Consider the following 15,510-nt stretch of genomic DNA (forward strand, 5'->3'; position numbering starts at 1 on the left):
CATCTCTTTGTAGATATACAATGAATTTTTCTTATGGCTGTCCAAAACTTTCAGGTTTAACGTTGCCTTGTGGAAAAATGAAAAGTAAATAGTGAAAAGTGAATTTGTAGAATTTTTTATAGGATATTATTAATGCTTTTGAATAAAACTGTTAAGGTTTTTGGTTTTGCTTTGGTTTGAGAAACAACTTGAGGTTTAAATGCATAAGTCTAGAAGATTTGGAGAACAAAATCAAAGGATGAAAGAAAAAGTAAAAGTGGAAGCATACTTAGAGTAAAACTTTTTTCTTCCATACAACTTTCCTCATAGCATCTTTAACATCCTTATTTCTTAGAGAGTAGATTAAAGGGTTCAGCATAGGTGTGAATAAAATGTAACATACTGAAGCTACTTTACGAAGTTCCGGGTTATTTGGAGGTGTGAGATACACAAAGGAGACAGTCCCATAAAGCAAACTTACAACCCCTAGATGAGAGCTGCAAGTGGAGAAGGCTTTCTTCCTTCCTTCACTGGAGGGGATCTTTAAAACTGTGGACACAATATACATGTAAGATACTACAATAACAACTATCGTGGGCAAAATAATAAGAATAGCCAAACTAAGTGACACCATCTTATTCATAAAGACATTGGAACAGGAGATCTTCTCAATTGGGTTTGAATCACAGTAGAAGTGATCAATGACTCGAGAGGCACAGAAAGACATTGAAAATGTTACACTGATTTGAAGGATGGAACTGACCCAGCCACAAAGATAAGAACCAGCCACCAGTTGGATACAGAGACTTCTTGACATGCGGACAGTATAGAGAAGTGGGTTGCAGATGGCAATGAAGCGGTCATAAGCCATGGCTGCCAAGACAAAGGCCTCTGTTACCATGAAAAGTGCATAAAGAAACAACTGAGCCACACAACCTGCAAAGGATATGGTCTTTTTCTGAGATAGGATGTTGACCATGGCTTTGGGTACAATAACAGTGGAGTAGGAGAGGTCAATGATGGAGAGATTGCCTAGGAAGAAATACATTGGTGTGTTCAGCCGGGGATCAGTCACAATGATGCCAATCATGCTAAGGTTCCCCAGAAGGACCATCCAGTAAACAATGAGGAAAAGCAGGAAAAGGAGACTGTGGAGCTCTGGACGGACCCTGATGCCGACGAGAATGAAGTCGGTCACTTCTGAGCGGTTGTCTCCTCCCTGGTCACCCATGCAGACTTCTGCTTAAAGGCACAAGAGAAAGTCAGCGAAGTTTCTCCTCTCTCGCTAGTATCACAAATAACACTTTACATCTAAAAATACTTTATAGTTGACATAATATTTTCATATCCATTATTCTATTAAGCTTACACAAAGCAAAAGAAATATGAGAGAGAGTTTGAGTTGCCTGCGGTAACACAACTAGTTAAAAATGGAATTTAGACTCAAGATGAAATATTTTGAAATCAAGTCTAGCATTAATTTCAACACAACAGAGTCTGTCAAATGAGATATTTTGTGAGATGTCATCTGTGATTTCAAAATACTAAAATCTAATAAGTTTGTACTAAGAAAAAGACACTTCCATAAATTTTATCATTAAATATTCACTTTTATATGTAATACTTTGCTTTAATTCAGTAATAAAAGATTAATGAAGGAAAAGAAGCTAAAAGTACATTCCAAGATTATATGAAATTTCTACACAAAAAGCTCTTACAATTCCAAGTACATTACTAAAGAACTAAACTGCCTTACTTTGAGATCTTTTAAAATAAAATAAATCTTCAACTTCTGGAACTAGTCTAATTTTATTTAAGTGAGAAAGTAAAATGTGAGTGATACCTTTATATTTTTTATCCTGTGAAGTTTATTGATCCTGGTTTTCTCTATGTAAATCTGTCAAGACATTCACTTCATCTCAAACTTTTCCAAATGAGAGAAAGAACCAATCAAAAATGTTAACTGTGTAAAAGAATATATTAAACAGCAAATTTCACTGAACTCGTAATATGAGGTTAGAGCTCAGTAGTATTGAGTAGTTTTGAGAACAAAAGTATTGACTTCCTGGAAGCATCCAAATTAACTTATTTGAATTTGGATGACCTGTTAAGCAATCAAGACAATTTTGGTTAATTTTAAATATTTTTATTATTTCTCTATGAAACAATGCACTGATTGTCAATTAAGTTGTCTAGCAATTAAGGATAACCTTACACATCTTTTCTTCTTGATGATACTTCATCCAACTGTCTTTAATCCTTTCAAAGACTGGTATGAATAATAAAAGCTAGCAAATGATCCACAAAATATTTTTAACAAAATTAAAATGAATGTTTACTAACAATCAAAACCTTAGAAAATATGCTGAGTTTCATTTTGAATCTCAAGATTCCCTCAATTGTAAGAGCTTTTATTTTGTGTTTTTTATGGTCTACAAAAAATCCCCTGGATCCTGAAACCTTCATGAGTTTCTCTGCTTCTTTCATTTGTTGCTTTTCCCAAAAACTTTCTCAAAAAGAACATAAGGGGATTCCCTGGTGGTCCAGTGGTTAAGACTCCATGCTTTCACTGCCAAGGGCCCAAGTTCAATCCCTGATTGGAGAACTAAGGTCCCACAAGCAAATTAATTCATGGGTAAATGGCTGAACAAAATAATACTATTCTCAGTCACTAGCCTCACTCTACTGCTAAACTACATGTGTGAAACACATTCAAATAATTGCAATTTGGTTTTAAAAGGATGTGACAGAATAAATTAAATTAAGTTTACAGGTTAACATCCATGAAGACAGTTAAATTTTATTCTAGAACTGATAGAATGACTCTTTTTAGGCATAAAGCTGAATGGAACATTTTCAAGCATAGGTCACCATGTGTTGGTTTACAGTCAAAAAAAGACTCAAAAGAGAAAGCACCTTTGAAATATGCTAAAATTATTTTACATGTAACTTCTTTCTGCAAAGAGTCACATGATTAATAAACCTTGCACTTTGCTCCTGTTTAAAAAGGAGACAAAGAAGAAGAAGGAGTAGAAGATGGAGAAGGAGAAGAAAATTTGTTCATAGGCCAAGTCAAATGTTACATTTTTGATGCCATATCAATAAAAGTAATATATTAATATTTCAAGGATAACCTAACCTAGGGTAATATAGTAGAGTAATATCATATATATCACCTTTGTACAAAATTATAGGATATGAACTATGAAAAGATTCACCTCTATTCATAGAAGAATTATAAAGAGTTCGTATTAGGCAAGAAATAATTAAATTAGAGAAAACAGAGGATATTTATAATTTGAATTCTAAGAAATGCAACAAGAGATAAAAAAGATCATAGAATATACATCTTTAGTAATATATTTTAAACATCAGTTATCATTCTCCAGTCTGATTTAACCATGACCTTCCTTCAAGCATTGGAATGTGAATTATCAAGGTTCACTTTCATCTTGATAATCTTTCACTCATGGCACATTTTGAAATTCAAGAAAAATATCTTTTAATCATATAGAAAGTGTTCTTGGCTGCCTTATTTGTGACTAAAATAGGTGTGCTTTTTCTATAATTATTCTTACCTGAATGTATATTTCTATCTTGTGAACTTTTTCATGAAAATTGCAGAGATCCAAATTCTTTTTATTTCAGTCTAGGAAAAAAGATGTAGTTGAAAAATAAAAACTCTCAAAGACAATATCAAAATTAATCTCAAATATTGTTTGCTCCCCAATAAAATAGCAACACTCTTAAGCATGGCATGACCATATTCTTCGCTAGTGGTATTGCCTATAGGTCCATAATTTTCCATTACCTATTATTAAAGGTTTCTCTTTCTTAATACAGTCTTGTCTGAAAACCTGTTGTATCTGTCTGCATGAACACTGGGTGAAGATGATGGACTAGGTCTCTTTCATTCTCTTAGAGAATTATGGATACTTTGCTACCAAAATTGAAATAGGTGACAAGGAATCTATGAAATCAAACTACATGAAAATTTCTTGCCTCCATGCTACATGCTTCACAGGCCTTAGAGTGAAGATGGGAGCAAAATGGAAATTTAAGACAAGCAGCTAGACTCCCTGGTCCCCGGTGAGCTACACAAATAGTAGCAGCCAGAATCCATGGTAGTCAAATTTTTTTCCAGTCCCATGAAACTATTTCAGAGAATTGCAGCAGAAAGTGTTTCAGAATTTTGGAGGAAGAAGTCCCTCTGAGAGGGGACTGTAAAATAAGTCAATTATAATTTTGTAACAAGGACAAACTCCAGAACCATCCCATGAGGGCTACACAAGGAACACTCAGAGTGATTTCTTCACTTATAGAATACTCTTGGGACTAAATTATTTTGGACAAGACTCGTTATTAGAAAGTTCTTTCTTTAAAGTTTGCTTCTCTGTAGCAAAGTTCTACCCACCTGACTATCAGAGCTTCCTTCCAAAACTCTGCTCCTGAATCAATACTCAGTATCTTTCTTTGATTCTCTAAATGGCATCTTTTAAAAGGTAAAAAGACAAATGCATTGTTGTCCCATACTACTTCTGATCTCCGGATGCAATGTCCCTACTTTCAATTAGGATCTCCTTTCAGCAGCAACTGAATAATTTTTATCATACCTTGCTAGTGTCCCTTGCAAAGATCCCATTGCCAATATTTGATATCAGGCGAGATATAATCTACCATCTTGAAATATCACTGCCTAATTATTTGAGATATATACTTCTTTTAAGACATGTGACTGAAAGTTGCTTTGCATATTTCATCTTATTAATCCTATAGTCAAAAAAATTTTTGTTTTTAATTCATTGAATTCATATATTTTTTATTCTAAAAATGATTTTTGGAGTAATTCGGAAACAGTTGTGACAAAATAATTTATTAAACGTATTAAAAACTCAAATTATGCCAAGCATTTTTCTAAGCACTTTCATATAAACTGCATATTTTGAACTTCAAAACAATTTTACCTACTAGCGTCAACCTCTTGTATATTATTTTTATCATTGTAGAGATATCATCAGTTCAGTTCAGTCACTCAGTCGTGTCCGACTCTTTGCGACCCCATGAATCACAACACTCCAGGCCTCCCTGTCCATCACCAACTCACAGAGTTTACTCAAGCTCATGTCCATTGAGCTGGTGATGCCATCCAGCCATCTCATCCTCTGTCGTCCCCTTCTCCTCCTGCCCCCAATCCCTCCCAGCATCCGGGTCTTTTCCAATGAGTCAACTCTTCACATGAGGTGTCCAAAGTATTGGAGTTTCAGCTTCAACATCAGTCCTTCCAATGAACACCCAGGAATGATCTCCTTTAGGATGGACAGGTTGGATCTCCTTGCAGTCCAAAGGAATCTCAAGAGTCTTCTCCGACACCACAGTTCAAAAGCATCAATTTTTCCGCCTTCAGCTTTCTTCACAATCCAACTCTCACATCCATACATGACCACTGGAAAAACCATAACCTTGACTAGACAGACCTTTGTTGGCAAAGTAATGGTTCTGCTTTATAATATACTATTTAGGCTGGTCATAAGTTTCCTTCCAAGTAGTAAGTGTCTTTTAATTTCATGGCTGCAGTCATCATCTGCAGTGACTTTGGAGCCCAAAAAAGTAAAGTCTGACACTGTTTCCACTGTTTCCCCATCTATTTGCCATGAAGGGATGGGACCAGATGCCATGATCTTAGTTTTCTGAATGTTGAGCTTAAAGCCAACATTTTCACTCTCCTCTTTTACTTTCATCAAGAGGCTTTTTAGTTCCTCTTCACTTTCTGCCATAAGGGTGGTGTCATCTGCATATCTGAGGTTATTGATATTTCTCCCAGTGATCTTGATTCAAGCTTGTGCTTCCTCCAGCCCAGCATTTCTCATGATGTACTCTGCATATAAGTTAAATAAGCAGAGTGACAATATACAGCCTTGACATACTCCTTTTCCTATTTGAAACTAGTCTGTTGGTCCATGTCCAGTTCTAACTGTTCCTTCCTGACGTGCATATAGGTTTCTCAAGAGGTGGGTCAGGTGGTCTGGTATGCTCATCTCATTAAGAATGTTCCACAGTTTATTGTGATCCACAGAGTCAAAGGCTTTGGCATAGCCAATAAAACAGAAATAGATGTTTTTCTGGAACTCTTTCACTTTTTTGATGATGCAGCAGATGTTGGCAATTTGGTTTCAGTTTCTCTCCCTTTTCTAAAACCAGCTTGAACATCTGGAAGTTCACGGTTCACGTATTGCTCAAGCCTGGCTTGGAGAATTTTGAGCATTACTTTACTAGCATGTGAGATGAGCGCAATTGTGTGGTAGTTTGAGCATTCTTCAGGATTGCCTTTCTTTGGGATTGGAATGAAAACTGATCTTTTTCCAGTCCCGTGGTCACTGGTGAGTTTTCCAAATTTGCTGGCATATTGAGTGCAGCACTTTCACGGCATCATCTCTGAGGACTTGAAATAGCTCAACTGGAATTCCATCACCTCCACTGACTTTGTTCGTAGTGATGCTTTCTAAGGCCCACCTGACTGCACATTCCAGGATGTCTGGCTCTAGGTGAGTGATCACACCATCGTGATGATCTGGGCCGTGAAGATCTTTTTTATACCATCCTTCTGTGTATTCTTGCCACCTCTTCTTAATATCTTCTGCTTCTGTTATGTCCATACCATTTCTGTCCTTTATCGAACCCATCTTTGCATGAGATGTTCCCTTGGTATCTCTAATTTTCTTGAAGAGATTTCTAGTCTTTCCCATTCTATTGTTTTCCTCTATTTCTTTGCATTGATCGCTGAGGAAGGCTTTCCTCAGAGATATCATAGAGTAGTGGAAATAAAAACAATAAACTAATGAGACCTAATTAAACTTACAAACTTTTGCACAGCAAAGTAAACTATAAACAGGATGAAAAGACAACCCTCAGAATGGGAGGAAATAATTGCAAATGAAACAACCAACAAAGGATTAATCTCCAAAATAAGCAAGCAACTCATGCAGCTCACTACCAAAAGAGCAACCCAATCAAAAAGTAGGCAGAAAACCTAAACAGACATTTCTCCAAGAAGACATACAGATGGCTACTAAACATACAAAAAGGTGGTCAGCATCGCTCATTGTAAGAGAAATTCAAATTAAAACTACAATGAGGTATCACCTCACACCAATCAAAATGGCCATCATCAAAAAATCTACAAATAATAAATGCTGGAGAGGATGTAGAGAAAAGGAAAGCCTCTTGCACTATTAGTGGGGATGTAAATTAATAAAGCCACTATGGAGAACAGTATGGGAATGCCTTTAAAAATTCGGGTTATATGGTTAAGTTTTATTCCTAGTTTTTTAAGGGGTCTCCCTCCTGTTCTCTTACTACTGGGCATTACCATTCCTTTCTTCAAGTATGTCTACTTTTCTAAGCAGCACACATTTCTAAACGTCTACTTGAATATGTTAGGTACCAAGAAAAAGATCTCCAGATAACAGAAAGGATGACATTAAGCTAAATTTAAAAGAAAAATAGTTCTGTTTTATATATTTAAGACTGAAATCTGATGTGGCCACAAAAAAATAAAATAAAACCCTTAATTAATATAAAATAACAAAATGGAGACTTTGAAACAGCATAAATGTTATCTCTGGCACATAGACATTCATCAAATATTTGTGTGATTAAAGACCCCCCAAAATATGTTGAGATAATGCAGCTTGAACCACATCTAATCAAAAAAAAAAAAAAAAACTGAAAAGTAAAAGAAAATTAATGATAAAAATAATGTAACCAATTAATAAAATTAATAAATAGGCAAAGCTGAATTAAAAACCTATGCAGTACAATTTCCCTTAAATAGCAAATAGTGTTTATATAGATATATACAGAAACATTAATGTTGACAGTAGATATCTCTGGGAAATAAGCTTATTTGTATATGTGCTTTATGTTTTGAACAGGAATGGCTTTGACCCAAGATGCTATTCATTTAATAGCATTACAGATAAAAGTAGTAATCATTTTAAAAGTTCAAAAAAAATTATAGACTTAGACCTGCCTTGGAAGACCTCCCATGATATTACCTATAGGTAAATGTACATCTGTGGATGAAAATAAAGGAATGGTTTATGACACTAGTGTATGGGTATTTTAGCTGGAAGTACACACATGATACATACCACATTTCAAAGTATATTATACCATGAGGTAAAATTCACAAAAGAGTAGGTGAATAACTATCTCATAATTTAAAACACAGCACACTTATATAGAGTTTGCTGAAGAGAAGACTCCTACAGTAGTAGAATAGAACCAAGCTTTAATTTCTCTTTTTCTGGGAACTCTTCTCTCCCATCTTGTGTATGTTTCATAACATTTCATAATGAGAGGTCAGGAAGGGGAAAGAACAAAATTCTTACTTGATGGATACTGTTCGTTTAATAATATTACAATAAAAAAAAAGTACTAATCATGTAAAAAGCTTATGAAAGTGTAGACTTAGACCCACCTTGTAAGGGCTGTTATGAGCTACCATGATACTCACATGCCACGTTGCTTGCTTGCCTACTCGCTCAGTTGTGTCTGACTCTTTGCAACCCCATGGACTGTAGCCTGCCAGGCTATTTCCACGCAATTTCCAGGCAAGAATATTGGAGTGGGTTGCCATTTCTTCCTCCAGGGGATCTTCCAAACCCAGGGATCAAACCCGCATCTCCTGTGTATTTTACATTGCATGTGGATTCTTTACCCACTGAGCCATGAGGGACATGCCAAGAAAATCTTGGAAAAAATGACTATTTCACTAAGAGTTTTTATAAGTTTTTCAGGAATGCTTTCCAATTCCTTATGTTTCCCTTGGTGAGGATAATTACTTTAAATTTTTTCTAGTTACCTATCTTGCTTCAAACCATTCAATATCATGGTGATCCAAGTCTATGCCCTGACCAGTAACACTGAAGAAGCTGAAGTTGAACAGTTTTATGAAGACCTATAAGACCTTTTCGGATTAACACCCAAAAAAAGATTTCTTTTTCATTATAGGAGACTGGAATGCAAAAGTAGGAAGTCAAGAAACACCTGTAGTAACAGGCAAACTTGGCCTTGGAGTACGGAATGAAGCAGGGCAAAAGCTAACAGAGTTTTCTCAAGAGAAAGCACTGGTCATAGCAAACACCCTCTTCCAACAACACAAGAGAAGGCTCTATACATGGACATCAACAGATGGCCAACACCAAAATCAGACTGATTATACTCTTCACAGCCAAAGGTTGAGAAGATCTATATAGTCAGCAAAAAAAAAGACCAGGAGCTGACTGTGGCTCGGATCATGAACTCCTTATTGCCAAATTCAGACTTAAATGGAACAAAGTAGGGAAAACCACTAGATCATTCGGGTATGACCTAAATCAAATCCCTTATGACTATACAGTGGAAGTGAGAAATAGATTTAAGGGACTAGATCTGATAGACAGAGTGCCTGATGATCTATGGATGGAGGTTTGTGACATTGTACAGGAGACAGGAATCAAGACCATCCCCAAGAAGAAGAAATGCAAAAAAGCAAAATGACTGTCTGAGGAGGCCTCACAAATAGCTGTGAAAAGAAGAGAAGTGAAAAGGAAAGATATACCCATTAGACGGCAGAGTTACGAAGAATAGGAAAAAGAGATAAGAAAACCTTCCTCAGTGATCAATGCAAAGAAATAGAGGAAAACAATAGAATGGGAAAGACTAGAGATCTCTTCAAGAAAATTAGAGATACCAAGGGAACATCTCATGCAAAGATGGGTTCGATAAAGGACAGAAATGGTGTGGACATAACAGAAGCAGAAGATATTAAGAAGAGGTGGCAAGAATACACAGAAGGATGGTATAAAAAAGATCTTCACGGCCCAGATCATCACGATGGTGTGATCACTCACCTAGAGCCAGACATCCTGGAATGTGCAGTCAGGTGGGCCTTAGAAAGCATCACTACGAACAAAGCCAGTGGAGGTGATGGAATTCCAGTTGAGCTATTTCAAGTCCTCAGAGATGATGCCGTGAAAGTGCTGCACTCAATATGCCAGCAAATTTGGAAAACTCACCAGTGGCCATGGGACTGGAAAAGGTCAGTTTTCATTCCAATCCCAAAGAAAGACAATGCCAAAGAATGCTCAAACTACTGCACAATTGCACTCATCTCACATGCTAGTAAAGTAATGCTCAAAATTCTCCAAGCCAGGCTTGAGCAATACGTGAACCGTGAACTTCCAGATGTTCAAGCTGGTTTTAGAAAAGGGAGAGGAACTGAAATCAAATTGCCAACATCCACTGGATCATCGAAAAAGCAAGAGAGTTCCAGAGAAAATCTATTTCTGCTTTACTGACTATGCCAAAGCCTTTGACTGTGTGGATCACAACAAACCATTGAACATTCTTAAAGAGATGAGCATACCAGACCACCGGACCTGCCTCCTGAGAAACCCGTATGTAGGTCAAGAACCAACAGTTAGAACCAGACATAGAACAACAGACTGGTTCCAAACAGGGAAAGGAGTATGTCAAGGCTGTATATCGTCACCCTGCTTATTTTACTTATGTGCAGAGTACATCACGTGAAATGCTCGGCTGGATGTAGCACAAGCTTGAATCAAGATTGTCGGGAGAAATATCAATAATTGCAGATATGCAGATGACACCACCCTTATGGCAGAAAGTGAAGAAGAGCTAAAGAGCCTCTTGATGAAAGTGAAAGAGGAGAGTGAAAAAGTTGGCTTAAAGCTCAGCATTCAGAAAATTAAGATCATGGCATCTGGCCCCATCACTTCATGGTAAATAGATGGGGAAACAGTGGAAACAGTATACTAAGACTTTATTTTCTTGGGCTTCAAAATCACTGCGGATGGTGACTGCAGTCATGAAATTAAAAGATGCTTGCTACTTGGAAGAAAAGTTATGACCAATCTCAGTTCAGTTCAGTTGCTCAGTCATGTCCAACTCTTTTAGACCCCATGGACCACAGCACACCAGGCCTTCCTGTCCATCACCAACTCCCAGAATTTAGTTTACCCAAACTCATGCCCATCGAGTTGGTGGTGCCATCCAACCATCTCATCCTCTGTCGTCCCCTTCTTCTCTTGCCTTCAATCTTTCCCAGCATCAGGGTCTTTTCAAATGAGTCAGCTCCTTGCATCAGGTGCCCAAAATATTTGAGTTTCAGCTTCAACATCAGTCCTTGCAATGAACACTCAGGACTGATCTCCTTTAGGATGTACTGGTTGGATCTTCTTGCCATCCAAGGGACTCTCAAGAGTCTAGTTTAAAAGCTAGACAGCATATAAAAAAGCAGAGATATCACTTTGCCAACAAAGGTTCATCTAGTCAAAGCTATGACTTTTCCAGTAGTCATATATGGATGTGAGTGTTGGAATATAAAGAAAGCTGAGTGCTGAAGAATTGATGCTTTTTAACTGTGGTGTTGGAGAAGACTCTTGAGAGTACCTTGGACTGCAAGGAGATCAAACCCATCAAATCCTAAAGGAAATCAGCCCTGAATATTCATTGGAAGGACTGATACTGAAGCTGAAACTCCAATACTTTGGTCACCAGAGGTGAAGAACTGACTCATTGGAAAAGACCCTGATGTTGGGGAAGACTGAAGGTGGGAAGAGAAGGGGATGACAGAGGAAAAGATGCCTGCTCCTTGGAAGGAAAACTATGACACACTTATAGAGTATATTAAAAAGCAGAGACGTCACTTTGCCAACAAAGGTCCATAGTCAAAGCTACGGTTTTCCAGTAGTCACATATGGATGTGAGAATTGGAACATAAATAAGACTGAGCACTGAAGAATTGATGCTTTCGAATTGTGGTGCTGGAGACGACTCTTGGAGTTCCTTGGACTTCAAGGAAATCAAACTAATCAATCCTAAAGGAAATCAACCCTGAATATTCATTGAAAGGACCAATGCTGAAGCTGAAGCTCCAATACTTTGGCTACCTGATGTGAAGAGCTGACTTATTGCAAAATCCCCTAATGTTGGGAAAGATTGAAGGTGGGAGGAGAACGGGATGACAGAGGATGAGATGGTTGGATATCATCCACTCAATGGATATGAGTTTGAGCAAAATCTGGGAGATAGTAAAGGACACAGGATCTGGAGTGCTGCAGTCTGTGGGGTTGCAAAGAGTGGGACATGACTTAGAGACTGAACAACAACAAACTTTTTAATGATGGCCATTCTGACTGGTGTGAGTCAGAATGTGAGATGGTACTTCAGTGTAGTTTAACTTTGCTTCACTGTAGTTTCAATTTACATTTCTTTAATAATTATTAATGTTGAGTATCTTTTCACATGTCTATGGCCATTTGTATGTATTCTTTGATTAAATGTCTATCAAGGTCTTTTGCCTATTTTTCAATTGGGTTTTTGTTGTTTATTTGTTGAGTTGTATGAGCTGTTGTATATTTTGGAAATCAAGGCCTTGTCAGTTGCATCATTTGCAAATATTTTACTCCCTTTCTGTATGCTGTCTTTTTGTAAGATTATTAATTTCATGAATTACAAAAGGAACATATATGTATTAGATATAACCAGTGTTATAAAATGTAGACATTGACTTTCAGGTGAAATACAATCAGAACATTTTATTCCAAGGGCAGTTCTAGCAGCTACAAACCTCAAAAAGAGGTGGCTAAAACTTACTAACACAACCATTAACCTCTCATCTGCAGTAAGTATATAAAATAGTCTGGAGGATTTAGAAGGACATAGAGGAAAACTGTTGTGTAGTGCACCTCTCTCTTGGTCTACAAGGATCTGAAGTGTGATATACTTCCATCTTAAGCTGAAGTCAAGATTGTAGTTTGGTCCTGTTGGCTTGGAGAGCGTAATATGCGTCTCCTCACATGAGTGGGATACAGTGTACAGCATTAAAATGGCAAGAAATAAGCCCTTTAAAAGGGGAAGAAATTAAAAGGGTAAGAAATTAGCAGGCTAAACACTTTGAGGTAGAGGAACAGATGTCACGGAATAGGCAGGTTTGCCTCCACATTTTCAGGGCAAGATGTGCCAGCTTTACCTGTAGACTAGACATGAGCTACGCACCCTTTCTAAGATGCTGTTCAATATGGCTTCTTGAGGAGAGGGGTCACAGATCTCATGGAGAGAGGCTGGTGATATCATAGGATTTCCAAATGCGGAGGCAAGACTAGTTCAGTTCAGTTCAGTCGCTCAGTCGTGTCCGACTCTTTGCGACCCCATGAACCGCAGCATGCCAGGCCTCCCTGTCCATCACCAACTCCCGGAATTTACTCAAACTCATGTCCATTGAGTTGGTGATACCATCCAACCATCTCATCCTCTGTCATCCCCTTCTCCTGCCCTCAATCTTTCCCAGCATTAGGGTCTTTTCAAATGAGTCAGCTCTTCAGATCAGGTGGCCAAAGTATTGGAGTTTCAGCTTCAGCATCAGTCCTTCCAATGAACACCCAGGACTGATCTCCTTTAGGGTGAACTGGTTGGATCTCCTCGCAGTCCAAGGGACTCTCAAGAGTCTTCTCCAACACCATAGTTCAAAAGCATCAATTTTTCTGCCCTCAGCTTTCATCACAATCCAACTCTCACATCCATACATGACTACTGGAAAAACCATAGCCTTGACTAGATGGACCTTTGCTGGCAAAGTAATGTCTCTGTTTTTTAATATGCTATCTAGGTTGGTCATAACTTTCCTTCCAAGGAGTAAGTGTCTTTTAATTTCATGGCTGTAATCACCATCCGCAACTATTTTGGAGCCCAAGAAAATAAAGCCTTAGTATATTGTTTCCACTGTTTCCCCATCTATTTACCATGAAGTGATGGGGCCGGATGCCATGATCTTAATTTTCTGAATGCTGAGCTTTAAGCCAACTTTTTCACTCTCCTCTTTCACTTTCATCAAGAGGCTCTTTAGCTCTTCTTCACTTTCTGCCATAAGGGTGGTGTCATCTGCATATCTGCAATTATTGATATTTCTCCCGACAATCTTGATTCAAGCTTGTGCTACATCCAGCCGAGCATTTCACGTGATGTACTCTGCACATAAGTAAAATAAGCAGGGTGACGATATACAGCCTTGACATACTCCTTTCCCTGTTTGGAACCAGTCTGTTGTTCTATGTCTGGTTCTAACTGTTGGTTCTTGACCTACATACGGGTTTCTCAGGAGGCAGGTCCGGTGGTCTGGTATGCTCATCTCTATAAGAATGTTCAATGGTTTGTTGTGATCCACACAGTCAAAGGCTTTGGCATAGTCAATAAAGCAAAAGTAAATGTTTTTCTGGAACCCTCTTGCTTTTTCAATGATCCAACGAATTTTGGAAATTTGATCTCTGGTTCCTCTGCCTTTTTGAAATCCAGCTTGAACATCCAGAAATTCACAGTTCATGCATTGCTGAAGCCTGGCTTGGATAATTTTGAACATCACTTTGCTAGCCTGAGATGAGTGCAATTGTGCAGTAGTTTGAATATTCTTTGGTGTTGCCCTTCTTTGGGATTGGAATGAAAACTGAGGTTTTCCAAGCCTGTGTCCACTGTTTGAGTTTTCCAAATTTCCTGGCATATTGAGTGCAGCACTTTCATAGCATCATCTTTTAGGATTTGAAATAGCTCAACTGGAATGCCATCACCTCCACAAGCTTTCTGTGTAGTGATGCTTCCTAAGTCCCACTTGACTTTGCATTCCAGCATGTCTGGCTCTAGGTCAGTGATCACACCATCATGATTATCTGGGTCATAAAGATCTTTTTTTGTAAAGTTCTTCATAATGAAAGACAGAAATGGTATGGAGCTAACAGAAGCAGAAAATATTAAGAAGAGGTGGCAAGAATACACATAAGAACTATACACAGAAGAACTTTGCTGTATAGCAGAAATTAAATAAAACTATGTTTCAATTTTAAAATAAAATTAAATCAATTATTCTTCAATTTAAAAATTAAAAAAAGAAATTAACAGTCAACTCAGTTTAATCCACTGTTTTAAAAATTTAAAAGATAGAAAAATTTAGAGATTAGCTTAGGAACTGATATATTTTTCTAATTATGAAGAATAAATAATTCTACTCCTTGAACCTAGGATCTATTATCCACATTGAATAAATTTTTTAGAAATAATATCAGAATAGGGGACTAAAATAAACAATTGTGTAATATATTCATTAAGTAATTTTGGTGCTAATAGAGATTGTCTAGGAGTTTTTTCAGTTTCAGAAGTTAGAAGAGATGAATTAGGACAGAAAAAGTCACTTGATGACATATGATAAATCATCTGCGATATTTGAGTTGAAACTGCATATACAGAAGAAACATGTCTCCCAATCACCAGTGATCTTACAGCTTCTCTTCTTGAAGTTTTAATGTTTGTAACTACATTGTACAAAAACTACCTTCATTACTGTCCTATCAAACAGACCTAGAATCTCCCCACTGGGATTTATTATACACAAGTTGTTTTCAGACAGAGGATAGTGTGTAATAGATTTAAATTTAATGAATTTCTGAGTAATTTTTTTCTGCTTCATTTGGCATAGTGCCT

General features: G+C 37.4%; 1 protein-coding gene across 1 annotated transcript; it reads right to left on the reverse strand.

The window, feature by feature from the left end:
- Positions 1–268: 268 nt before the first annotated feature.
- LOC136159054 (olfactory receptor 9K2-like) lies at positions 269–1,210 on the reverse strand. Its single transcript, XM_065920845.1, has one exon. The coding sequence runs from the start codon at positions 1,208–1,210 to the stop codon at positions 269–271; it is 942 nt and encodes a 313-aa protein (XP_065776917.1).
- Between the last annotated feature and the right edge of the window lie 14,300 nt (positions 1,211–15,510).

This window comes from Muntiacus reevesi, chromosome 1 (assembly GCF_963930625.1).
Source record: "Muntiacus reevesi chromosome 1, mMunRee1.1, whole genome shotgun sequence".
Classification (NCBI taxonomy): domain Eukaryota; kingdom Metazoa; phylum Chordata; class Mammalia; order Artiodactyla; family Cervidae; genus Muntiacus; species Muntiacus reevesi.